Raw genomic sequence first — 26,263 nt, 5'->3', positions numbered from 1 at the left:
GCTAGTAATTTGTGTTAGATTTGTGGCTTTGTTCATCAGATTTATTATTTATCACCCCAGAGGTCTCTTTCTCACTTGATTCCCTCAAGCTAACAGCGTTTTACCACCAACTTGTGACACTATAAACATGTGGATAGAAAGGATGAAGGAAACTGTATCTATTATACAAGACCAGGGTTATTTTTAGACACATGACTGATTTGAATAAAAGCATTTTGGGGTTTGCTGGCTGGGGTGCATGCAGCTATTGCACAAAAGATTTCTCTGTTCCCCACTCTTATATTAAATGAGGCTGTTTTGCATGCCATATTTCTCTCTACCAACTCACCCCTTGCAAGTGAAAGCCAAGCATTACAGGAACAGAGCAGCTATGTGCTGAGACTGCCAGGAATGGTAGCAAGTTTTACTGTAACATGGCCACTGAAGGCAAACTATTGAGGGATCACTGCAACCTGTGGATTAGTTCTAAGGACAAACTACTGTTTGTGTTGTATTATCATCTATTTACCCTATTCTCTCTCTTCTGTTGACAGAGTCCGGGTGAGGTGACTGTTTCTCAACCTACTCGCACAGCCAATGGAGCAAATGGGTAAGGAGAGAGAGAAGCACATTTTTTAAAAATCTAGATTTTAGGAAGTAAAAGTTCCTTATTTTACTCATATACTTCCTCTGAATGCTGGAGATTTATGTGTTTATTCTCAGGCAGGCAATGTGTAAGTACATGACAGTCACTTGATTTTTCACTTCATCTGCATTGTATGTTAACTCATGGGGCTCTCCTCACATGCCTAGCACGTCTCGGATCCACACACATGATCACATGTGTATGCATATAAGGGTACAGATTGTACACACCAGTCTGTGGTACAGACTCACATGTGTATTGACGATGAGATTGATGATCTGACATTTCAAACCTACAGTGGTACCTTGTTTGCTTATGGATAATACCGCTGTCAGTTTTCACTCGTTAACCTCTTGAGTGAGTTGAGTTTTGCTATTCAAAGTTTGGCTTGCCTGAATTGGCCAGTAATATGTCAATCTTCATCCTAGATGATTGGGACCAAACACACTTGCAATGTAAGGGTAACTCTATGAAATTACATTGCTAATTTGAAGGCTGTATACTCAAACTGCCGGTTACAAGGAGCCACTATGCATCCTACAAATAATGAAATTCAAATGGTCATGTGGTTGACAAGTGAATGCTAGTGCCAATGAAAAGAAGTGATTCATGGAGAGCTTGATACAGACTATTAGTGCAAGACTGTGATCTCAGACAGTGATGTAGCCAGGCTCTGCTCCACTCTGTCTCTGGCATCATGCCCTTATCATCCCCTCACCCCTCTTCCCTCATCCACAGTCTCTACTGTACATCTGCCGACTCACAGGCCATGAGTCACAAAGCTTGGCTTGTAGGACTATCATGCACCACACATGAATAGATCAGGGTCTGTAACAACTCTCAACAAGAATAGATCTGCCTCAGGAAGTTGGTAGGGGAGTTGAAGCTGAGACGTTTTGCTACGTTCATACAGGACATACTGTCTCCTGAGGCTTGAGGGAAAGAAGGAAGGAAGGAAGGGAAGACGTGAAGAGGGAGGTAGGCTAATTGGACTGGGTGACTAAGGCCTACCTCAGCAGCACTCCCAGAAGAGGTGTGGCTCTGATATGTGTGTGCATGTGAATGTGTCATTTCTACAGAATAGTCAAGGTGGCCTCAGGCCACTTGGTATAATTAACTGCTGATTTGTAAGGGAGTGTGTTAAAAGTCTGACTGTAATCATCACACAGAGTGCATAGATTAGAGAGTTTAATGCTTGTTCACTACCTAGCCAGTGACTGGACACGCCCAGTTGTGTAGACGGAAAGTCAAGCCAGGCTCTGATAAGTTAGGGCATTGTGATGTAGCAACTGGTGCCTTATCCATTTATCTTCAGGTTCATGTAACAGGCAGGGCATCTCTGGTTTACTTTGTACTTTTAGTGAGCCATTGAATTGAACTGTCCTGAATGACACATTCATTTCAACAATTAGTTTGAATAATAGCCCAGATGTGATGGTGGTGAATTGGGGGGATTTATGTTTGGCTCACTAGACTGAGGTTAATATGGTAATGCTCAGATCATTTGTCATGCTGTAGCCCTGATGTTTGGTAGAGAGGGAAACAGGCCCACCTCTGTCTAAATAGAGTCTGATGTGGGCCATTTCAGGGGTCTTCCAGAATTCCTGGTTATAATAGAGTATGACAAATGTATTTTGTGTATATAGTAAGCAAACATTGCATGTGAATATACATGCAATATACTAAAATACCATGCTTTGTGTGTATTATGTAGTTTGTGTCATCTATAATGATTTAGATTACACAAGCAGCAGGGCACATGCACAGCAAAATTTGTAGTAGTATTTTTTTCTCATGTTGTTGCATAAGAATTACACATAGACACAATGTGATCTTGCTATCACTTAAGAAATAGGTGAGTAAGCTAGAATATTTTTTAATGTGTACAGAAATGAGGTTTTTAAACTATTCATTTACAAGATAGACTTTTATAACTTTGATAACTGACTGTTTATATTGCATTAGTTTCAAGAGACTGGACATCACTGTCATATGTAACCTGACATGGCATGCATGCTTTGTCACATTCCAGAAACTTACTCCTGAATTTGTATTCAATTGTATATCAAAAATACTCCAACACAATGGATTGTTATTTTTTAACTCAGGTCAGAAAAGAGAAAACTGCTCTTTAAGTTGACTGATGTGTAACTGCTGAGACTGACATGGAGAGGCTGGGAACAATGTTTTCAAATGATATTAGTTTGACCTATGTCAGGAGTCCAGTAAAAGATTTGTTATGTGTTTGCACTGACCTCCCTCAGACGCAGGCAGCTTACTGAAGGTGTGGGTGATGGACATATCTCTGCAGGCAGACAGCAGGAGGTCTCCACTGTCTGCCTCTCAGTCAGCACATAGTGCCAAGTAGCTTGCCCCCTACTGCTGTGCTCACACTCAAATCTGTCTTACATCATCACTATTTTTTTATCCCAACTATCCTGACTCTCAAGTTCCTCCTCATAGTTGAGGCAGAGCAGAGTACAAATTGTACCAGAAGGAAAGTGAACACTTTTTCACCATTTGTTTCATCTGCTTTTTCATTAGCCCCACTTCTTCTTTGTCAACTTTTGACAGTCACAAACTAGACACTGTTTGCTGTGGCTGCCAAGCTGTAATGGCTGAAAGAGACCAATATTTCAGAATGTTTTGTGTGTGTGTGTGTGTGTGTGTGTGTTCCTGGGTCCCACGATAATGAGTGTCTGTTGGCCTCCAACCATCACAAACTGGCCCCATTTACAACATTAACAAATTTGTAAGTACACCATCAGTGACTTTATTTACACTAAGAAGTCACTAACTCTTGATCATACAATTTCTTGCTGATCAATACTCTCTCCTTCAGTCATAGACTCAGATTTCCTGTCACACGTCCCCCGCCCTTCCAAAAACATGACTTTTTTTTCCTCTCCCCTCTGCCTAGTCCAGAGTTTCTTGGCAGTGGTCTTGAGTAAACAGCGTATTTTTAGCTGGGGTCATATAGGCTCAGTCTTAATCACCACATTCCCATTTTCCCACCAGCCCAGCTTCAGCCAGAAGCCCTTGCAGCCAGCCCATGCACTGTGGGGGAGGGAAGAGAGAGAGAGAAATGGATTTCTACAAAGAAAAACTGATTACAGTTTTTAGTGCTGCAGTATGATCCCACTGTATTTTAATGAAGGTCGTCTCAGTGTTATTTATCATCTCTGCTTGTCTGAATGTCTGAAAAACTGTGTAACTTGATGTATGGCGGTCATTTGTGTACACAGTATATAAGCCTAGACATCAACAAAAATGCAGCTGCTTTGAAGTCATTTATTTTAATGCCTTCTTGGACCCATCCAGGCAATTCATCCATCAACTAAATCTTTCTGTATTTCTGTGACACATCCACACAAGGGTGATTTTTGCAACTGTGCATGTTCTCGTGGTCACAAGGACCTGCTTTGTATGCTGGAACATGTCTCTACCGTATCCACTGCGGTCATCCAGGCCCAAGAGCAAGGACACTAGTTTTCTAAATTTAATTAGCGTCTCGCCATTTTGATTAGAGCCTGAACTGAAATCAATTACTCATCGCTCCAGCACCTACCACACAAACTAATCAACTCATTGTGCTGCTTATACTTGGTGGATTTAAGTGTGTCACCATCATTGTCACCAATGACGTGCACAGTCGACTTGATTTGTTGCACCTGTTTGGGCGGGACAATGTACATCTTTATCACTCTTTTAAGTACGTGGAATTTTGTGACCTCATGTAATTCCCAGTATATCTCCGCCCAACTAAACATGAACAGAGATTAGCCAAATTTAAGACACCTACACATGTGTTCATGCTCTTTCAATAATGCAGCAGTGTGTTTCACAGTGTCAGAATTATACTGTATTATGTTAATGTTATGTAAGCCAGTCACTTTTGGCATATCTTAGTTTGTAAGAAAAAGGTGACAAGATAAAAATGGATTTATCATCGGATTAGATTGTCTACACATGTGCCATGCTTGATAATATCAATTGATTGGGCTTTGCGAAAATAGAAAGAAAAGAAGTCCTGTTTCCAGATTGATGAAGGGGAGAGTACAGCAATTCCTGAATGTACTGTATACAGTTGTTGGCCTGGTGTTATTGGATTGTTCTGGATACCCCAATGTGTCTTCTTTAAATATATTTGTTTTTTCCCCTCTTACATGTGAACTCTACATTGTTGTGTTGTTTAGGTATAAAAGAGATGTGGAATTGTTAGTGTAAAATTGAGAAATTAGGGCACGTACAAACTAGCAGTGGTGACAATTAGTGATGGATACATGAGTATTGAACAGCTCATCTCACGGTCAACCACATATCGCACAATATTTAAGGGCCTCATTGGCTTTACACTGTTCAGTCTCTCACTTCTGTACACAGGCTAGAGGACATTGACACTCAGGACTTCTCCCTCTCCTACTGTCCTTTGTGGGGCAGCTAGCAGTTTATTTGCTGAGCAGAGCTGACCTATGCGCTCCTATGTTTTCCTTTCCACTTTCAGAAACAAATAATTGTGAAGGTGTTTTGTTGTTTCCACATGCTGCATTATTTCCATTTGAAGCAAAAGTACTAACTTGTCAATGTTTCAAAAAGAAAAACTGTTGTACAGTGTAGAGAGAAAGAGAGTGAGAGAGAGAAGGAGACAGACTGTCTAGATGTGCACTCGCTCTTTTCTCCATGCTGTCTAATCCCCATGTAAAATTGTTTCCTGCACTCCACAGGAAGTTGCCCACTGAAGGCCCCACCGTCACGGCCTCTGCTGGGGCTTCTGGGAATGTGGGGGTGGTAGCATTTGGGGAAGGCGAGTGGATATGGGGGTTTTAGGCTGCTGGACAGCTGTGGAGACCCAAAGCCCCACATCAGCATTGCTCAAACCTTTCCCCCAAGCTGTAAAACCTGTAGTTTTCTTTGTCAGCCATCTTTTTATTTTGCTACACCATTGATTGGAGTATGACTGAGAAGAAAGTGTAAATTGAATCATGTCCTAATTGACAATATTCCATGTTCTTGGGGACTAGAGGACTGAAAAGAAATTGTTTTTCTGGACACTAAAACAAAGCATATCCTGGTGATTTTGACTTCAGACATGACTTAGACAACTGAGATGGCACTTCATAGACAAGTTGGTTTGTTATTATAACAAGAAACATTTTATATGTTTTTATCATGAAAAAAGTCAAAGCCCTGAGGCATTACAATATTGCACTGTAATTGCATAGAAAGTTGCCTGTTTTACACAATTTTATTTTTGGTATCTAAGTATATGCACTGACAAAAATACTGCAGAGTAATACTAATATTGAAGAATGGTACCTGATTGAGTGTGTTTGTGTGCAGGAGATGCACATAATGTTTTTAACAAACATAATCACACATCATTTTATAATTTGTTTTCCATCCGGGTTGTTTCAAGCAGGCCCTTTCTTGTTAATGAAATACATGGTTTATGTCAGGAACTGCAGTAAGCTTTGTACTATGTACATGTATGTGATTTATCTTCTGCTATTGAGTTTTTAAAAACTTTATGTAATTTAACTTTATTGAGCGGTGAATGTTTTTTAGAGCACATACAATTGCAGCATATGGCTTTCAACATTTTGTCACAGATATTGTTAAATTCTTCAATAATAGACTGCAATGTCTTTAGACTGTGACTCTTAAGACACTTTAAATCAATATGTGAATGTATCTTATCATACTGACACAAGTTGAACTTATAAGGACAAAAGTTTCTTGCTAAAAAAAATACAAGAACAGTTGTTGTCACAATGAGATACTAAGCAGAAACCGCTTAACACTGCCATGGTCACCAGCCAGGGAGATTTTGGACATAAGCCTGGGTTTTTGGACACATGGGTCAAACTGCCTCTGCTAAGGCAGTAATGAAATTGAAGGTCAGGCTAGATTGTGATGTAAAAGTCAAAAGTGGGTTTGGAGCAGTGCTTCCTTTCAGTTCTTCCTCCACTATATGGCCTAAAAGAAGCACTGAAGGTGACTTTCAGGTTAAAGATGGGGGCCGACCAGTTTGGGGTAGACACTGTAGTAGCAGTAACTTTATGGAAAAATGCCCACAAAACCGCAGACATGAGAACCAAGTTTGATTGAAGTACAAGAATATTCTTCCTAGATGTACGACCACATAATGTACCACATAAACTCTTCAATAAACTGTAAAATTGGAAGTCACCGCTTCAGTTTCTATAAGACTACTGGTTCAAATCCTACAGCAGGTTACACCAGTTGTTTAGAAATTCAGAATTGGTTATAATATTAGTGTATACTAAATTGAGATTTAAAAACTAAGCGTAAGGATTGTTTTTATTGCTCTTGACATTTTGGATGAAAGCCCATCACAGATAATAGCACACAGTAATCCAAGGCATTGAACATAAACACCCCGGCCTGTGTACAGCAGGCTATATTCCCCAGTGGAGGCATAGTTTTTCTATAGATCTAATCCCTCTCTCGTTTGGGCTACATATACACTTACTCTGCTTGTCTGCGTGCATGTCTGCATTTATGTGGCAGGGGTTATTAACAACCTCAAATAAATGAGACGTCATCACATTTCTTTGTTTATTTCAATGCCTATAAGTGGGGTCTGTGGGTGCTTGGACTGTCAGAGGTCCCTGAAGGCTGCTGCTGTAGCAGGCAAGCCGGATTAGTTATAAGGTCTGACTGAGTATAATGTGACAAGATCCTGACTCTGTACTTCTCACTTCTGCTTTCTGATGATGCCCTGAACCAGAAAAACTGGCCCTCAATATAGAGTTTCACTGTGTTAGAACATCAAACATCAAATTGGAGACTGATGCCAGTCAGTTATGATCTGCATCTGCAAATACATTTCACAAAAGTAGTGTATGCATTCAAGTGTAACAGGCACTGTTTGAGAGTAATGTCACAGAGGTCAATATGATTAACCGTAATATGAACAGTATCAGGGTAGGGCACACAAAAAGAAAGGAAAAGGCTTCTGTAGCCATGTAACCAGACTCAAAGCAGATAAGGCTATATTCAGACTCATTGATTATTGCTGCCTTCCGTTAGGAGGAGCCCTCCGGAATGATCAAATCAATAAAGACATAAATCAGCTTGTGAAGGAGTAGTTAACTAGAGGCCAAATATCCCTGGGTGGGAGGGCTTGATTCATTTCCTGAACAATGAGGACAGGAATGAAGGAGGGGTTTGTCACTGCTTCACATGCTAGTTAGACCCAGGAAACGGAGAAAATAAATGAGTAATTAGATAAATAAATGTGAAGAGATAATGCTTCTAAACAATCTAATTGAGTGGAAATTGGCCTTGGCCTGAGATAACAAAGTCTGAAGTTTTCCACAACCTTGCCTGACCAGATGTTGAAGTGTCATTCTATGTGGAGGTAGCTGCAAACGTGATGAAGATGCATTAAAGAGGAAAAGAAAGAACAGCAGATTTACAGATGTTTTTGATGTTTCTGGTTTTAACTATCCAAGGCTGTGACCTCTTGAACTGTCTGCATTCATCTGATCGGTGTGAGCTAGCTGGCTGGGAGTCAGGCCGGCGTCGCTCTGTCACGTTTATTTTAAGTAGCTCGCTTGGCACGGCGGTCAAAGTGATAAGAGAGATGAGCCGTCCACAGTGGCTTGGTATGTATCAGTGTGTGTTTGTGTGGTTGCGTGCTGCTAGGGAGGGAAAGTGAGTGAATGCTAGAGGACAGATATTTGTGGCACTTCTTCCAGTCTCCGCCGTGTGACCCCCCCCACCTAAGAGTATCAGAGAGGCTTGTGGTTGGCACAGTGTCACATGGGGAGGGGGGTCCACAGCCGACTGTGTGTCTCTGGGCCAATTAGCTATCCAATGGGAGGGGGTAGTCAGGGGAAGACTTGAGTTGAGAGGGAAGCAGAGTTATTTACATTCTCTATCTGCTCCTCCACACAGGCACACTGTCTCAGAGGTGTCTGACGAGATGAAGGACATGATAATTCAGAATAATAAGATGGGTTCGGAGGAAGAGCCTGAACTGCTGGTCAAAGGTGAGTCTCATTCACACAACAAAGACAGAACATAACACCACCAATACTGTGGTCCTCCTTCAACAGAACTTTGTACAGTTTTGGTGATCTGAACATACGGCTGAAACTATAAGTTGATTTAATCATTTATTCAATCAAAATAAAATGATTACCATTTAATTATTGAAGCACTGATGCTAAACATTCATCGGTTCCAGCTTCTTAATTGCAAGTATCTGCTGCTTTTTTGTTTTGTATGAATTCAAATTTAATATATTTGTATTTTGGACTGTTGGTTGGACAAAACGTGTAATTTGGAAACATCTCAGGCTCGTGACATTTTACAGACCAAACATTCAATAGATTAATCAGAAAACTATCTTTAGATTAATTAATAATGAAATCAATCTTTAGTTGCAGCCATACTTTGTCCTCTAGTTAATAAAATATTATTGTTGTATTGTTAGGTTGGTGCTGGTTATCTCATTAAGTAGAGTACATATTTCATTGCCCTAATTGTCTCCTAAGAAGAACTGTTGTAGCTCCATGCTGCGCTTTCGTCCCTTAACCAGCCCCTCTCTGGCCACATGTGGCCCACAGCTGCTCCCACTCCCCCTCCCGATTCTGTGTGTTCATGTAAGGATAGCTACTGACATCAGCAGTGCCGTCTTGGGTGTCTGATGCTTTTGAGGAATGATCTCATAAGATATTTCTGTGTGATTTTTCGCTTGTTTTTTTCTTCTTGGCCTGCTACTGAAAGGGAGCAGTAAAATGCCAGCACTTGGATAAGTTACGTCTTGTTTGGAATGGCGGCAGTCAGGTTGCCTAATTCTGACAGCAGTTACTGTGCACCTTTGGCTAGTGCCCCTCCCTTACTGCTGTCCCCTCTCTGTCCTGGTCTCACTGTTGGAGGAGAAGAGTTTCCCTCCAGAGCAGAGGGCAGCTACTTGTGTAACATCATGGGAAAGTCAAAAGAAATCAGCCAAGATATCAGGAAGAGAATTGTGGACTTGCACAAGTCTTGTTCATCCTTGGGTGCAATTTCTAGATGCCTGAAGGTACCATGTTCATATGTTTAAACAATTATAAGCAAATATAAACACCATGGGAATGTCCAGTCATCATACCGCTCAGGAAGGAAACGGGTTCTGTGTCTTTGGTCCGAAATGTGCATATCAACCCAAGAACAAAAGACCTTGTGAAGATGCTGGCTGAAGCTGGTAAGAGTGTGTCATTATCCACAGTGAAACGATTACTGTACCGACATCGGCTAAAAGGCCACTCTGCCAGGAAGAAGCCATTATTCCAAAAGAAACATAAAAAAGCCAGATTACGGTTTGCAAATGCACACAGGGACAAAGACCTTAATTTTTGAAGACATGTCCTGTGGTCTGACAAAACTCAAATCGAACTGTTTGGCCATAATGACCATCGTTACGTTTGGAGGAAAAAGGGGGAAGCTTGCAAGCCTGAGAACACCATCCCAACTGTGAAGTACAGGGGTGGCAGCATCATGTTGTGGGGTTGTTGCTGCAGGAGGGACTGGTGTACTTCACAAAATAGATGGCATCATGAGGAAAGAATATTATGTGGAAATACTGAAGCAACATCTCAAGACATCAGCCAGGAAGTTAAAGCTTAGGCGCAAATGGGTCTTCCAAATGGACAATGACCTGAAGCATACTGCCAAACTGGTTACAAAGTGGCTTAAGGATAACAAAGTCAATGTCTTGCAGTGGCCATCACAAAGCCCTGATCTATGAATCCTATGGAAAATTTATGGGCAGAGCTTAAAAGGCATGTGCTAGCGAGGCGGCCTACAAACTTGGCTCAGTTACACCAGTTCTGTCAGGAGGAATGGCCCAAAATTCCTGCCAACTATTGTGAGAAGCTTGTGGAAGGATATCCAAAACGTTGGACCAAAGTCATACAGTTTAAAGGCAGTGGTACCAAATACTAATGAAATGGATGTAAACTTCTGACTTTGACAAAAGTAATAAAAAAAAAATAAATCCTTCTCTCATTATCCTGGCATTTAGCAAATATAAATAATAAAACACAGGAAAAGTGATTGTCTGATTTCATGTCATGACAAAAAAGCATGTGTCTTTTTATATAGTGTATGTAAACGTCTGGTTTCAACTGTACATTGTTAAAATTCCAGAACCGCCAGCTGACAACAGTAGCAGACCTAATAATTTTTGATCCCCACAGGAATTTGACAGAGCAAGCCATACTCTCATAATTTCTGTCTGATTTTAGACTGTATTTACAAAACCTTTAACATGAAGTCAATCTTATGGCTTTTGGTTCAGGGGCTGAGAGTTAAACAGGAAAATGTTTGCCTTAAGTGAAAAAGTGTTTTACTGATAAATTAGTTGTGAAATACCAGCAAGCACTAGTCTGCGTAGCAATTTTTCAAAAATGTGCATGAAACTTTGAAGTGGGGTGTATTTTATTTGCAGTGCTTGTATATTATAATGTTATTTAAAAATCATAGTGACAGGAGGCGTGCAGTAAAGAGATAGAAATGCACAGAGATAGATTGTTTGCTCAATCTGTGTTTGAGGGGGAAGGGCGTTGGGGGTCAGGGTTCACAAATGAAACAAATTAAGGGCGAGCCGTGTCCCCCAGGGGAGACATTAGCAGGCCACAGAGATGGGATCCAGATGAGGGTCCATAGGAGGGGTACACAGGGGGTCCCGGGACACTGCTGCTCTTTCTGTCTTTCTCCTTTACCTATCGCACTGTTTAAATTCCCAAATAGAGCAGCCTCTGTGGGACGTCCCATGTCTGTGACAGAGGCGTCAAGGTAGGAGGCATGCCCTTCTCTCCATGTCTCTCACCCAGTCAGCTTGTCTGCCTCCCCCATCCTACATCCAGGCTGTCAGCGAGCTTAGCCCGACTTACCTCATGGTTTTTATTTATCCATTTCACGTTGGGTTTTGATGCTGCCCCCCTCTGATGTGGTGTTAAGTACCTCCAGGGTTTTTGCTTTGGGCTATATTGGGTGGGTTTATGATTGGTTCAAACCTGCCACTAAAAGCATTCTCAAACAGGAAAGATAGCCTGAGAGGCTTCAACCCCCCACCCCCATTTTTATTTTGGAGTAGCAGTGAGGCAATGGAAGCTTTGCACTGCCTGGGAAAACCACTTTCAGGCAAGGACAAAAACAGGGAGAGAAGAGAAATGAGGTAGATTAAAGTAAATGGGAAGAGAGTGAGAGCAGAGGGAAGAAAGATGCAGGCGAAATGAGCGCTGGCTAACAGGTGGCACACAGCTTGCTAACCACAGAGGAAGTTGTGATGCTGGTTTGGCGTCATTGCTGTTTTCACAGGGTAGGAAGCTGAAGGTACATTGCCTAATTGTTCCTTTAAAACCACTCTCAAGTATGGATGCACAAGCCATATGAACGCACAAGCTCAGCCACCCCACAAGTGGCACAGTGCCCTGCCCCCGCAGATGGTTCCACCCTGGCTAGTATCGGTGCCAGCCTCTCCCGTCAGCCCTCATGATGAACTGTGACTCCCATACCAGGACTCTTCAATCCTCCTCTGTCTGTTTTCTCCAGGCAGCATCTGGACAGAGCTCTGCCAAACTAGTAGATCAACTTTGAGATTAAATATTTATCAGGAACAATTTGCACACATGGCTGAAGGGGGAGAAGAGGTCCACTTCTGTTTGGAAAAAGTGGAACCGGGCTGTTGCAGTCTTTCCAAACCCTCAGGACTTTGGGAACACAACAGTCTTGCACAGTAGATCCAGAACTGGCAAGACCAATGGGAATGCCTATGAACTGGCTGAATGCATGTCTGCTTTACTCTCTTTGTCTCTCTCTCTCACACTGTTCCAGTACATATAGTCTTGCTCTCGTTCTCTTTCTGTCAACCTCTAAAGTGGTAATTATGTTGCCTGCATGCAGGCTTTAATGCCTATGCCATTAGCTGGCTGTATTTTTATCCCCTAGTATTTACCCAACAAGGCAGTCACATACAGACTGCAACAAACTTTATGGACAGTTACATGCCCTGGGGATTATTCTGAGTGAAGACAAGGTGCAGCACTGGTTTAGTAGCTCCATGACTAGCCCACCTACTGCCCAGACCTTTCAAAGGAAATTCTTGCCTTGGTGTGTTGGTACTGTGTAAATAAGGCTTTGTCTGATAGCATAATAAAATGACAACTTAATTGATGCCGGCAAGATTAAAAAAAAGAGTATATTTCTCAATGTAATGTATTGTAAAAGTATTGTTTTGTTATCAATACTGTTACCATGATCTTGGCATGACTATCAAAATATTTCAAACAATGCCCATCCCCATTAATGTATGAGGCTTATGCTCGCATGTAGAGCTGCAAGTAAGTTGAACCATCAAATGTTTGTAATTTTTGCCAAAATGACTTAAACTATGAACCTATTATCAAAATTGTTCCAGATTAATTTTCTGTTGTTTGACCAAATTATTATTTAAATAATGGTTTCAGTTCAACTGGCAATAGTAAGAGTCACTGTGTTATTAGGTTTTGAAGTTGAGTTTCTATATGACATGTGTATATCTTATTTAAAGGGTGGCTGTTGCGGGAAGTGCGAGGCAACTGGATCAAGCAGCGCCGGTACTGGTTCGTGCTGAGTCAGGACTCCCTCGACTACTACAGCGGACCAGAAAAAGCAGCCCGCAGACTGGGCACGCTGGTCCTCACCAACCTCTGCTCTGTCATCTGGCCAGACAAGCAGACATACAAGGAGACGGGTGAGGGGCACACAGAAGGGCTGATGCATAGCTGACTCACACTCATATATACTTAAGACCTGTGTTAATTCCCTAGGCGGTGTGGTGACCATAGACATTTTCAAAAATTCCTAGGAAGTTTTTCTGGGTCTCTCGATATGTAAGTGAACTTTTGTGGTCCCCTTTCCCTTCCCATGAGTGCTATTACTATGAGTAAGTTTGGGAAGCCCCAGCTGTGTTTGGTCCAAAACAGGGCTCATGGTTGGTCTAGAAACCTCACATCTGAGTAACCAGCGGTATCTCCCTTCCCTGTCTGGAATGAAAGAAACAAAAGACATAGAGAATAAAGAGGAACGTCTTTGCACAGGAAGAGACACAGGGATGTCTTGTCCTTTTTGTGTGTCTGTATAAGTCAAAACATTTCACTCTCTGTCTGCCTATTCGTCAATAGAGGGGATTATGTCTTGCTGACTTCACCAAACCACTTAAAATGTCCAAACCGTTGTGTAAACCCAAACCCAAAAATTGGTCTTACTAACTCAATATGCCTGGGGAGTTTTCTGGACAGAAGTGCACTTATAACAGTGGCTTTGTCCCAAGCTTTGTTGGCTATTTTACTACTGAACAACTTTGTGTTCCTCCTAAGCAACTAAGAAATTTGTCACATAGAGTTGCATGAAATATTTACTTCCTCTGTGTATTTTCTGGTTGTTACCATGAAATATTAGTTTGGCATTACTGACCCTTTAATGTAAAGGCAACAAACAGGTTCAAATTAGGCAATGGAAATACCACCATGTCATAATCTCAGTTGTAAAACCTTAATTTTGGGATTGTAATTTATGTCCTAACTCATCTCTAGGATAATTGTTCTCGTTTGGTTTTGGCGTGGTCTGAGGTTCCTCTCAGGCTGACCTTTGATTCTCAGTGAAACTAAGAGAGGAAGTCGGGGAGAGGGAGTCACGCTAGATATGCAGGGTGTCCTGTGCAGGGAAATCTCACTGCTCTCTTCCCTATTTACTTAAATTACACTGTTAAATAACATTCAGTGTAAATTTAAGTGCCAATCACATAAAATTCAATGTTTTTGTTTTGTGTTTCTTTCAGGTTACTGGAGCATCACAGTATATGGGCGGAAGCACTGCTACAGGCTTTACACCAAGCACTTCAATGAGGCTGTGCACTGGGCATGTGCTATACAGAAAATCATTGATACCAAAGCACCAGTGGAAACACCAACACAGCTCTTGATTCGAGACATCGAGGTGGGCCACAACACACATATATACACAGTTGCTTTTGCTCGACCCTGCTCTGTTACCATAAAAACCACACCGCCTCATCAGGCTGGGAGTCCAATGTTTCCTCTGCTTGCCTTTCTCTTTTGAATGACCTCATCTTATTCCACTACACTGGGACAGGACATAATAATAGACCTGAGGCAGAGAGGTCATTTCAAGATAAAGGCAATTCCAGCTACTGAGCGCTCAGAAAATCTGTGTGTGTGCAATGTGAAAGGACTTGAAAGGACCCTTTTTGCTTTACCTTCTCACGTGGAAGGAGAATGAATTATGTTTATAAGGAGCAGCCATATTTTTAGACCAGGGGTTGCTAGAGAGCATGGTGTGCTGGAATCTCATTGAGCAGATAGATGACTCATCTTGCATCAGTCTGCCCCTGGGGTGAAGAGAGGGGCAGTTTTGGCAGAGAGAGGAGGGCTTGGTGTGAAGCAGCAAGGCCAGATAAGCAGTCCTTTGCCTGGCCTCCTGTCTCCGTAATCTCCCAAAGAGAGGCCCTAATCTCATAAAAAATGGTTAATCTACTTGCCTCCATCTGCCCCCATCTTCTTCGCTAGGAGGGGCCAAGTTTATATTCTGGAGCAACAGAGGGAGCCTGCTTTAAAAATGCTCCCCATTCACTCTCTTATGCTTTCCCCCCTCCCCCCCCCCCCCCCCCGACCCACTCCCTCAGTCTGTTGAATTCCCTCCCTCACCTTTATGCACAGGCACACTTTCTCTAATAGGCGAGGCATTTCCCTCATGAGTGTGAGATTAGGACTGCTGCTGCAAAAATCAAAGAGAGAATGAACAGAAGAGGCTTTGTGTGAACAGGCCTACTCCCTTATCTTTAAAGCATAGATTCATGTTCCAGCCACAGACACAGGGGAGAGCAGGGATTACAGTTTTAGCCTTGGACCTACAGCCAGAGGCCATGTGTCAAAGAGAGAAAAATGGAGAGAAGATCTGAAGAACAGATTAGAATGGCAAACTTTTTTAACACATTACATTTAAAGGCTAACTCTGGGTTATAATAATTTGGGTCTGTAATAACAATGTATTTGCCAGGTTACTGCAATTACTAAGATCTGGGTATGCAACTAAAATTAAATCTGAGCAAGAAACAAAAGCAGTCAGACTAACTTACAGGTGAGCCAAACTTGTTTGGAAGTGAAAATGAAGACAAGCTGTCTGATGTAAACGTCCATCACAGTTAACACACAGACTTCATCGCCTATAGTTTTCCTGTGAACTAAGGAATTATTAGCCATATTTCAGTTGCACTCAGGTTTGGTTTTACCTTCAAATAAAGTTGTTTAGATAATCTATCTGAAACATCTGGCTTGTTTACAAGCTGTTTTATTATATGACAGCTTGTGTCTTGCCTCCACTGACCTTGGCAATGCTGCAGTATTACCAGTTCTTAGATCCAAAGTTGTAATAAATGACAATTGTCTTTAAAAGTTCAACATTTTGGAAAATATGCTTGTTCACTTTCATGCCGAGAGTTCATTTCATTTCTCTCTGACTGAAATGTTATAACACCGAAGTGTAAAAATGACAATGCGCTGGACTATTTCTTGGCCAGGACCAGATACCAGGGAACCACTGGAGAACCCAGGAAGTTACTGGTCCCAGCCAAGTTTAGTACATAACCCCTGGTGAACTGTTGTTTTTACATTCCAGTTTTAAATTTGTAAGCTTTAGAGATCCTGGACGGTAGGTGGATTTTGTTACCTTTGGTTTCCAGTGCTAGCATTAAGCTAAGTTAGCCGGGTGCTGGATGTATCTTATCTGCCGTGCAGACTTGAGAGTGGTATCAATCTTCTCATCTAGCTTATAGCAGAAAAGACATGAGCTTATTTCCCAAAATGTTAAACTACTGCATGTGTCAGTGGAAGACCAAAGGAAAGAGACAGCCTACGGGCCAAATCATCTATGTACAGGGTATGAATATAATCTGGGTTGTTGTGCTCCATCTCGCTGTTCATTCTCCACAGAGCAGCATCTCATTCTCACATTTCAAAAAGACAAGCCTGTCACCAGTGTGCACCAAACACTTCAGAAGAATGTGTCAACTTTGCCCCACTAAGGAGGGGTGAAAGCGGACTTGTCTTGTAGCCAGAGAGAAAGGGTTGCTGGTTTGGTGGAGTTACAGAGGCAGGAGAGAGCCAGAGCAGTGGCAATGTTGCTAATGAGCAGCAGGTGCTGGAGGGCAGTAGCATGGAAGCCATCTGTACTGCTGGAAGGCATCTATCCACATAGGCATCGAAAGACACAAACACACACACTAAACTCATTGACACTAGCAGATAAAATATAACATGTCATTCATGCTTGTGTGGTTTGCTGGGTCATCACTTGACCTTCCTGCCGCTTTGAAAGTTGCCAGAGCTGAATTGTGACTCTGGTCAAATCGTCCTTGGTCACCCCTGACAGACAAACACACACTCACTCAAGGAGTTGCTTCCTGGTTGGCAGCAGGCATATTGAGGGCATGTGCAACTTTGGTCTTTACTGTGTCTATTGATATTGTTGTCAACGTTTTTTCACTTGTGTACTTTAGGAGAATAAGTTCAACCCAGAGGTAGTGGAGCACATCTACCAGCACAACCCCATCCTGAAGTACACCCAGGGTCCCCTGTATGCTCCTCTGCTGCCCTTCCCCTACGGCAGCCTGGAGCACACATGTAAGCAGTTAGCATGTACACGTCATACGTCATTGTAGCAACAATGTTTGAAGTTTCAGGTAAAAATGATGATAAGGGTAAACATAATTAGCACAGACTACAAAATGCTTGAAATTCATATAATTTTAAACTAGATCATAAAACAAGTAGGTTAAATTCTCGGTGTTGATGGCTGAGTCTTTTGGAAGATGTTATATAATAGATAAACAATCTTATCTTATAATCTTGACTATATTAACAGTTATTTATGCTACCTAACAGAAACTGACCATTTAAGCCTTTATGCATGTACAGTTAGCAAGCACTTTCTGTAACTACCATTAATGGACTTTATTGCTAATTGGAAAGAAGCAGTTTAACCTCTGTGATTACTGTTGTTGTTTGAATTGCTGATAGGCAGCATTTAGCACAATGCAGTGCAGGTCACTGTAACAACACCCTTTCTTGGTTTGGCTATTTCATTAAAACAAGTGCAAACCACAAAATTAAAAGATAAAAAAGGTAGTAAGAACAATAAATTAAATAAACTATTGTATTACAGCTTAAACGTGTGCTGCAACTCAATAATGTTTGCTATATAAAATGTTAGCATCATACACACATGTAAAAAATGGAGAAAACAAAAAGAAATTCAAAATACACAATATTGCACCCATCCTCTTCTTCCTCTCTCCAGACCACAGTGGGAAAGGCTACGGCTCTGTGCGTGAGGAGGCTGTGAAGCTGTTCAACTGCCTGCAGCAGCTGGAGTCTGCAAGGGGTCCCATTCCCATCATCCAGGGCGTGCTGCAGACCTGCCTGGACCTGCGGCCCCTCCGCGACGAGGTCTACTGCCAGCTAGTGAAGCAGACCAGCTACACGCCTGCCCCGTATACTGCTGCACACCTCCGCTACTGGCAGCTTCTCACCTGCATGAGTTGCACCTTCCTACCTGGGCCCACCGTACTCAAGTACTTGCGATTCCACCTAAAGAGGTGAGACACACACAAAGTATACTCATGTTTCGAAGAAGCGATACAGTTGACTTTAATGTTTTTAGGCCTCGAGTAAAATCAAATACTGGTCACAGATTAAAAATGTATAGAGAAGTGAAGTGCTATATATATGCTATATAGTTGCCGTATGTAATTCAAATGTTTTTTGTTTACCTCAGCTGAATATATTCACTCGAGAGGACCCATTGAGTGTGATCAGAGCACAAGTTGTAGTGACATCAGACCAGGAGTCAGTTGTTGGTTATGAGGGAATGTGTGAGGGAGAACAGGTTAGTGGATCCCCTTCGTGCTGGGAGATGAAGGTGAACAAGTGTGTAGTAGCAGGAAAAACACAGGGTCTAGACAGCGGACAAAAAGCAGGCGCCAGCACCGTTAACCACCAGTTTAGATATAGTAGCATGATATGCCTTCACATTGTTAGCATGTTCCCCCAGACAGATCCAGTGTTTTAGGGCTGGATTTGCAGGTCTGAATTAGCCCCTCTGTCAAGCATGCTAATCTAAGTTACAAGCAGTGCTAAATCCTGCTCTAGATTTTCTGTCTAACGCCATGCCATTAAACCACTACAGTTTTCTATCTATATGTCTGTACTGTGAATTACCCTCTAGCTAATGGAAAAGTTGCATGCAATGGTGATTCATAATAACGCAGTGGAACTCGCTGTCTGTGTGTTTTGATATGTCTTGCCATCGCTCTCACGCACTCTCTCACTCTGTGGATCAGTGCTGAGGTTGCAGCTGGGCAGAGCTAAGACTGGAGCTGGGCAGTGGGCCCAGAAACCTTCCTCCACTCCCCCAGTGCCCTGAGAACCCCCAGGGAATGTCTGCTGTCAGAGAGAATAGGCCAGGAGAAAGAAAGCAGAGGGGTGGGGGGGCAAGAAAGAAGGAAAGAGCAGAGAAGGGTGAAGAGAGGACAATATAGGAAGGATCACACAGACTCCGTGGAACATTCCTAATTATGTTTCAGCAGGACAAATCCCATCCTGTGGCCATATAGTTATGAGAGAGGGAGACATCGAATATTTTTGAGGCCCTCTTGTTTGCCTCTCTCTGTGTACCGTTTTGTGTATTTTGGGACGAACATCACAGTATAATTGTTTCCTTCCTATTTTTTTTTCCTGTGTTTACACAGGACTGAGCTCATAACTCCGTAAGGTTGTATTTCACACTTTTGATACTCTGCAAAGTGTGTGAGACTTCAGGCTCCAGTGAGAGTGTGTTGTCTGCTGCCTGTGTCCCCTTCTTTAAAACAACAGCAAACACATGCTCTCACCTACCACTCCTGGACACTCCACCGGGAGGAAGTGGCAGGTCACTCCAGTTCACAGGAGCGGAAACACCTTTTCCTGTTTCATGCGCTACCCAAAGTCAAACATGTTTTCCTTGCCGTTTTCCTTTTCTTTGAAGGATTGAGGGATGTTGAGCCTTTTAAGTTCCCTAAGAGCTAAAGTGAGAACATTTGTCATTCCTCGCCTCATTGACTTTCGAGCATTGCCAGTCCAAAGAAAATAAAGAACTTTGTTGAATCAAAAGGATGACCAAAGTCCATAATCGGAGCATAACACTTTTCAGACTTTTAGTCACTGTTAACATCACAAGCGTTAACAAGTTCTCACTTTTAAGTATTCAACATTTTTGTTTTGCTGGCAAATATCTAGCACACACACACATGGTATGTTTCCACTTGTCTGACTCTGACTCTTTCTTGCAGGATCCAGAGCCAGAGTCCTGAGTCTGAGATGGATAACTATGCGTCATTCATCAGTGAGGCTCTGGAGAAGACCAAGTGTCGGGAGTGTGTGCCATCCTGGGAGGAGATCCAGATGTTGATGAGCCGACAGGAGATGCTGTGCACTGTACACTATCCTGGCCCCGGATCCTGCCAGCTGTACATCAGCTCTCACACTACCGCCAATGAGGTTTGGCCGCATTTGTCTGTATTCTTCTATATAGCACAACTTTTCTCAGTCTTCCTATTCAAAACTTCCTAGCCTAATGAGGAGTCGTGTGACATTGCTAAGCCATGCAATAACAAAAATTGCATTTCTTTTCATCCCACTTCCCCTATGCCCCTCACCAGGTGGTTCGAAGGATACAGGAGAAGCTCGGCCTGCAAGAGAGCAAAAACACGTTTGCACTGTACGAGCAGAACGTACTGTGGGAGCAGCCAGTCGCAGGCAGCGCTCTGATCGCAGACATCCTTACCAGGTTTGAAAAGTATATGTCTCTCTTTACCCTGTAAAACAGAACAGACAGACACTGTGAGGAAGTCAGACACAATAAAACCAAACACGCAGACACCCTATCAAAACACTCTTAAGTCTGGCAGGAATCTGAGCTATTTGTAACTCGTTAGATGAATGCGAACAGAGTGGTGGATTGTATATTTATCTTCACTTCCATGCTGAATGTTATCCAGTATTCTTGATAACTGGTGACCTTGTCTGGTCTTGTTTGTCAAACATGACGCCCTGCTGGGAAACTGGACTTTTTGTCAGCAAAACCAGCCGCTGGATAGCCAAGGTGAAGCTGATGTCATTTGGTTGTGCAAGGCAAAGTCTCGAATGAAACGATAAGGCATCCAGCTGGATTAAAAGGATCTTTGTTTTTTTAAACAAGTGTGGGAGTCGACGTCCACACAACTCTGAGTGACAGGGTAACGTGAAACTCAGCAAACTGCCAAGTTACTGAACAACGGTATTACACATTGAGGAGGCAACATATCGTAACATATTAACACCTAGGCTTAAGACTCTTGGTATACCATTTGTATATTAGTATATTTGTTCCCTTTCCCAGCTTTCTAACCCTTTCTGTCCCTCTTCTGTGCAGCCTCTCCACCAAAGAGTCAGAGTCTAAATCCCAATGGAAACTGTGTTTCAAGCTCTACTGCCTGTTAGATGCTGACAGCATATCAGTGGACAGCATTGAGTATCTCCTCCTCTTTGAGCAGGTAATGGACCAGAACACAACTCCTCAAAGGGTAGAAACCTCCTTTGAGAGTGCCTTCATTATAAGTGGCCATTTCAGTGCTGATAATGAGATATAATTTATTGTCCTGCAGTGATTCATTCCTAGTTTTTTATTTTTCATGTTTTTACTTAACAATCATTAATGTCTTACCGGCTGTGATTGCAATAAAGCACGGTGCATAAAAATCATGACTAAGAGCACTGGCTGTAGTGCAGAGGGGGCAAAAGGCAGCCAGCACTGGCTTCATTAGAACATTTTTTCCTGTGGACTCTCATAAAAGAGTTATGGGATACAATAAAACAGGGTGGGGCAGAAAGGATTGATGGCAGGACTGAGGCTATTGCTGACAAATTGTACCTTTTTTTCGTCCTGTTCTGTCTCTCCCTGTTTGTCCTGGTTTTGGCCTTTTTACTGCAGTGCCATGAGATGGTGGTGCGTGGCCAGCTGCCATCATGTGAAGAGGACCTGCAGACCTTAGCTGCCCTGAGGCTTCAGTGTCTAATGGGTGACTTCAGCACACACGCCCCCTGCCCGCCTCTGGACGAGCTTTTCCCAGGTCACATGCTAGAAGCTCGAGTCCTCTTGTCCCTTTCTGCACCCCAAGCTGTGCCTCCTTGTCAGGTGGCAGCTCAGGGCTGCCCCACGACGCAGCTCTTCCCCACGGGCCTCCTGGCCGGGACACTGTGGAGCCACACAGCTACAGCAGCACACAAGCAAAAGGTGGAGCAGGATATGCGTTTGCGGAGCCGGCTGAAGGAGGAGGCTGCAGCTGTCATGGGATCCATCTTGGAGCGTTGGAAAGGTCTGGCCGGCTACAGCCGCAGGGATAGTATGGCTGCTTACCTCACAATTGCACGCCAGTGGTCGGGCTTTGGATGCACTCTTTACGAAGTGGACTTTTATATTGTGAGTATTATGAGGTCATGCTTAAGTTTTATTGTTGGACTCCCGCAGTGCTAAAGTCACTTGGACTCTTGAGGTAAATTAAGGGATAACTGTAAGCTGTTCTGACAACTGCTACCTCTTCCTCACTCCAGAGTTCGACAGGGAGTTTTTCCCAGAAGTTGTGGTTGGGTGTAGCTGCTACATCCGTGTCTCTGTATCGGCAGGGAGAGGCAGAGGCCCTGGAGTCATTCCCTTATGGCCAGATCTGTTCCTATGGCGTATCTGACAGCAACACCTTCAAAATCACAGCTGGGGATCGAGATCTGCTGTTTGAAACCACCAAGGTATAGTGGCTCACACCCCCCGGGTTAACATTCACAGGAAGCCAAAGGGAGCAGAGACGCAATCTATCTGCACCATTGTCAGAATTCAGTTTGTGTTACAGTGCAGGGCCAAGTGGCCTTATCACCATGAAGTGTTCTTCAGAGTAAGTGAAAGAAGCAGGCTGTCTGCTCATGATACCCCCTCCCTCCACCTCTCTGACCCACTTTAAAAACACTCATTAATTTGGTCTAAATAAAGGGCACATAACCTGCCCCTGCTCTCCAACCGATGCTAACCACCGAAAGTCTAACTTCCTGGCATTACATGTCAACTGGGGGTGAGTTTTATTGCAGTGGTTAGAGAAAAATATTAGGCAACATTACTCAGAAACATGGATGTTCTTCCAAACAGACTTTTTTTTTTCACAAGAGAACAAATCTTGCCATTCACTGGGCAGATCTGCTTGCATCTTCCCACACAGAACAAAAAATCCCTCTGTGATCTCACAAAACTGTCTTTTATTTATTTATTGGATGCACGGGCGAATTGAAGTACAACCGAGAAAGACTCCCACTTTTATGAACTTAAGGCCTCATATTGCTCTGACATAAATGTGCAGAGTTTTGATCTACTGGGCAGGAAAAAAGAGAGAGGGCGGATTTGCAGGGGGTGATTATGGTTAGGCATGGAGTTAAGGGTGATTCAAGAGTTACAGTTAAAGTTGAAGAGTAGGTGTAGGTTGAAGCCAAAGACTTTAGTCTGTGTTCTCACACACCATGTTTAGGCAGGCATTAGGAGGACTAGAGGAAGGGTAATGGTCATGGTGGCTTATGGCGGTTTGGTGGTCATGTTCACCAAGGTCAGGGTAACGGAGAGATGGATGAACAAATGAACTCCTCTGCAGTGCCCTCCCTTTTTTCTGCAACAGCTGCTGAACAAAATATGTCAAAGTGAGGAAATATTCACACACATGTAAGGCCTTTTTTTCTGATCACGGGGTGTGTGTGTCCTCCAGAATCTGCCAAATAACATCATCCTCGGTTTCTGGAGGATCCAGTTTTTCTAGCAGCTGAATGACATCAACCCTCTCCACCCTCCTGTGACAGTGCCAGACAGACACTAAGACTGCCACCAATCTGACCTCTCTCTCTCTCTCTTTCTCTCTCTCTCTCTCTGTGTCACAGCTGACTGAGATCATGCAGCTGATGAATGCGTATTTCAGTGCCATCCGTCGCCAGCGAGGGAAAGGGGAAGATGCTGACATCACCATAGTAGAAAGCACAGAGGTGGGATTCCACCACCTGGCCTCTACAACAACACCCACCCTGCTGGAGCTGTCCTCGCACCCTGTTTGAGAGGTACCCATACCCGGGCAGCCCCAACCCCCACTGTCCTCCTCCACGTGGCCCCTCTGAGGCTCAGCCCCAGTCCTCAGGACACCACGCCTCCTCCACTGGGAACGGCATGGCAGCCAAAACAAAGAGAGGGCTGTTTTCGCTCCCCGTCCGTGAAAATAAACCCTTGCTGAGCTTTCCAGCTGAAGGAGCTGTTCGATGGAGGGGGGAGGGGGCGGGGTTGGGACGGGAAGGCAAGGGGTTCTGTTTTGCAAGTCAAGCCAGAAACCCCCAGAAACCCACAGAAACCAGTGCAGTTGCTGATGAGCAGTCAAACACCCTCCATCATATCCTGTCACGCAACCACCTCTGTTACCCTCCATGGCAACACCCCCAATCTCACCCCACCCCACTTGACAATGTGAGACGTTGGTGTGAGTCATGCCACATCAAGGAGAGATAACATCAAAAGAGTTAGGACTTACAGCAACAATAAGATGTGGTGCTCCCCTTATGAAGGTATGGCTTAGAGTCCATTCTCTCTCTCTCTCCTTCTCTCAAAGTGTGCCATATTTGTATTGCCTTTCCTAGAAGGCAGTCGTTCCTCATGCACTGCTGGAATAGTGTTGAGAAAATTCAGTGACACATACACACACACACCCCCTCCCAAGTCTTTGGCTCTCTCTCTTTCTCACACACATACACACTCACTCACTCACTCTCTCATGTGCCCTTATGCTGACACATTCATCAGAGACGGTCAGTTTTCATAAGGTCCCCGCCAGGCTTGCATTACCTGGAACTGTTGATGCAGTGAGCCATGTGAACTTGGAACTGGAAACAGATGTTGAACTCTGTAGCTAAGTCACTTTGGCTGCTGTGGCCATATAGACTCTTACCTATGGGATTGTGTGTGTGTGTGTGTGCGTGTATGTGTGTGTGTTTGTGTTCGCGCGTGCCTGCGTGCGTGCGTATGTGTCTGTTTGATCAAAAAAAAAAAACATTTCCTTTCAGGATCTGAGTTAATTGTGTTTCACATAAACCAAAGGATTTTGGAGCTGTTTCTACGTTTCTTACCATCAAATGCTCTCATGTGTCCTTTGTTGTGCTGCTTGTCTTGGCTGTAATCCTCGACATGAAACTTGGTTAACACTTGACTGATTTTGCTTATGTCAGTTACTATCCTAATGCAGCTATACTCTGCTGAAAAAAACAGGTGCTTCTCTGTTCATTATTATTTTCACTATATATATATATAATGGAAGAAATTAAAACACATAAACCCCCAGTCAGAACTCTGTATCATGTAAGAAGTGACACCATATTTACCATCTGCCACCTGCTATTTAAATAGGAACCTTTTTAATCAGGCCATGGATGCTTTTGTAGTATTTATGTCAACTTTGCTATTTTTTTACTGTCCTTTATGTCTTAAATGCAGACCCAGATGTGTAAATCCTGTGTAGCTCCTTCTTTGTGTTCACTGTTTGAGGATTCTTGAGAAGCCAAAGTTTCGCCAAGTCATGGATTTGAGCATGGACCAAAGATGTGTTTTTAATAAGTTTTTATAACAAGAAATTATCCCAAAGCAGACAGACCCCACCCCCCATTTATATTTGACTGTTTTCAAATTTTCCTTTAAACTAGAATGTTAAACAAATATGAAAACATCCTGTTGTATACATTGTACACCTTTTTTAATGTAGATTCCCATTTAGGAATCTGAGACCATAGACGTATAACTTTAGAGTACTGTCTGCTACACAACCCCACGCAATAACCAGCCTAAAGACTTAAAACCTCTCACCGTGAAAGGCCTTGACGAGTCAGTGCACTGTCAGCCATTGTCAGCCCTGTCTCCTGCTCAGAAGCAGGTCTTTGCTTTTTCTACTGCAGCTGCAGGCAGCTCCTAGCTACACGGATGTTGTTTTGTATTAAGCTTGTTTGTATGTTGCATGGTACCTTTATTGTAATGTGTGTGTGTAGTAAATTGCACTATTATTTGTTTTTAACTAACTTGGAAGTGCAATATAAACTATAAATACTGTAAGTAATTAATAAAAAAACAGCACCATTTTACCATATGAAGTCTCCAATACTGTTGTTCAACCTCAGCATTCACTTCCTTTGTTTCATTATCAGAAAATGTGCTTTCTTGTGTCTCAACTAGTGAAGCAGTGTAAGACTATTGTTTTCAACCAGGCACATTTATAAAAGGCTGAAGTTTGGCGCCAGCAGCTGAGCTGAAAGCCTTACCTCCCCCGAAGCTTTTCTGGTTAAAAACAATAGCTGGTTGAGCAAGCGTTGCTAAGTGCCTTTACGTTCCCCTGTGGTAATGAGCCTGAACAGTTAGATGAATGGCCACCAGTACACTGCTGCTACAGGTGAGGGAGAAAATGGTGTTTCATCATTTTGTAGACAGTTTTGACTATTG

At 43.0% G+C, this 26,263-nt stretch overlaps 1 protein-coding gene across 1 annotated transcript in view; it reads left to right on the top strand.

The window, feature by feature from the left end:
- The window catches only part of plekhh3 (pleckstrin homology, MyTH4 and FERM domain containing H3), a 30,892-nt gene extending 4,979 nt beyond the window's left edge, over positions 1-25,913 (top strand). The window contains exons 2-13 of the mRNA XM_038704246.1: positions 534-589; positions 8,549-8,643; positions 13,191-13,373; positions 14,460-14,617; positions 17,196-17,319; positions 17,996-18,293; positions 20,025-20,232; positions 20,394-20,521; positions 21,146-21,266; positions 21,704-22,192; positions 22,324-22,515; positions 23,680-25,913. Of these exons, the coding sequence (XP_038560174.1) occupies positions 534-589; positions 8,549-8,643; positions 13,191-13,373; positions 14,460-14,617; positions 17,196-17,319; positions 17,996-18,293; positions 20,025-20,232; positions 20,394-20,521; positions 21,146-21,266; positions 21,704-22,192; positions 22,324-22,515; positions 23,680-23,850 (2,223 nt within the window). The 3' untranslated portion in view covers positions 23,851-25,913. The remainder of the gene's footprint in view (positions 1-533; positions 590-8,548; positions 8,644-13,190; positions 13,374-14,459; positions 14,618-17,195; positions 17,320-17,995; positions 18,294-20,024; positions 20,233-20,393; positions 20,522-21,145; positions 21,267-21,703; positions 22,193-22,323; positions 22,516-23,679) is intronic.
- The last annotated feature ends 350 nt before the right edge of the window (positions 25,914-26,263 follow it).

The sequence above is a fragment of the Micropterus salmoides genome, unplaced genomic scaffold, assembly GCF_014851395.1.
Source record: "Micropterus salmoides isolate LMB-PRFRI ecotype aquatic unplaced genomic scaffold, ASM1485139v1 Ms_hic_scaffold_10, whole genome shotgun sequence".
NCBI lineage: Eukaryota > Metazoa > Chordata > Actinopteri > Centrarchiformes > Centrarchidae > Micropterus > Micropterus salmoides.
This window is presented reverse-complemented; position numbering and strand designations above follow the sequence as displayed.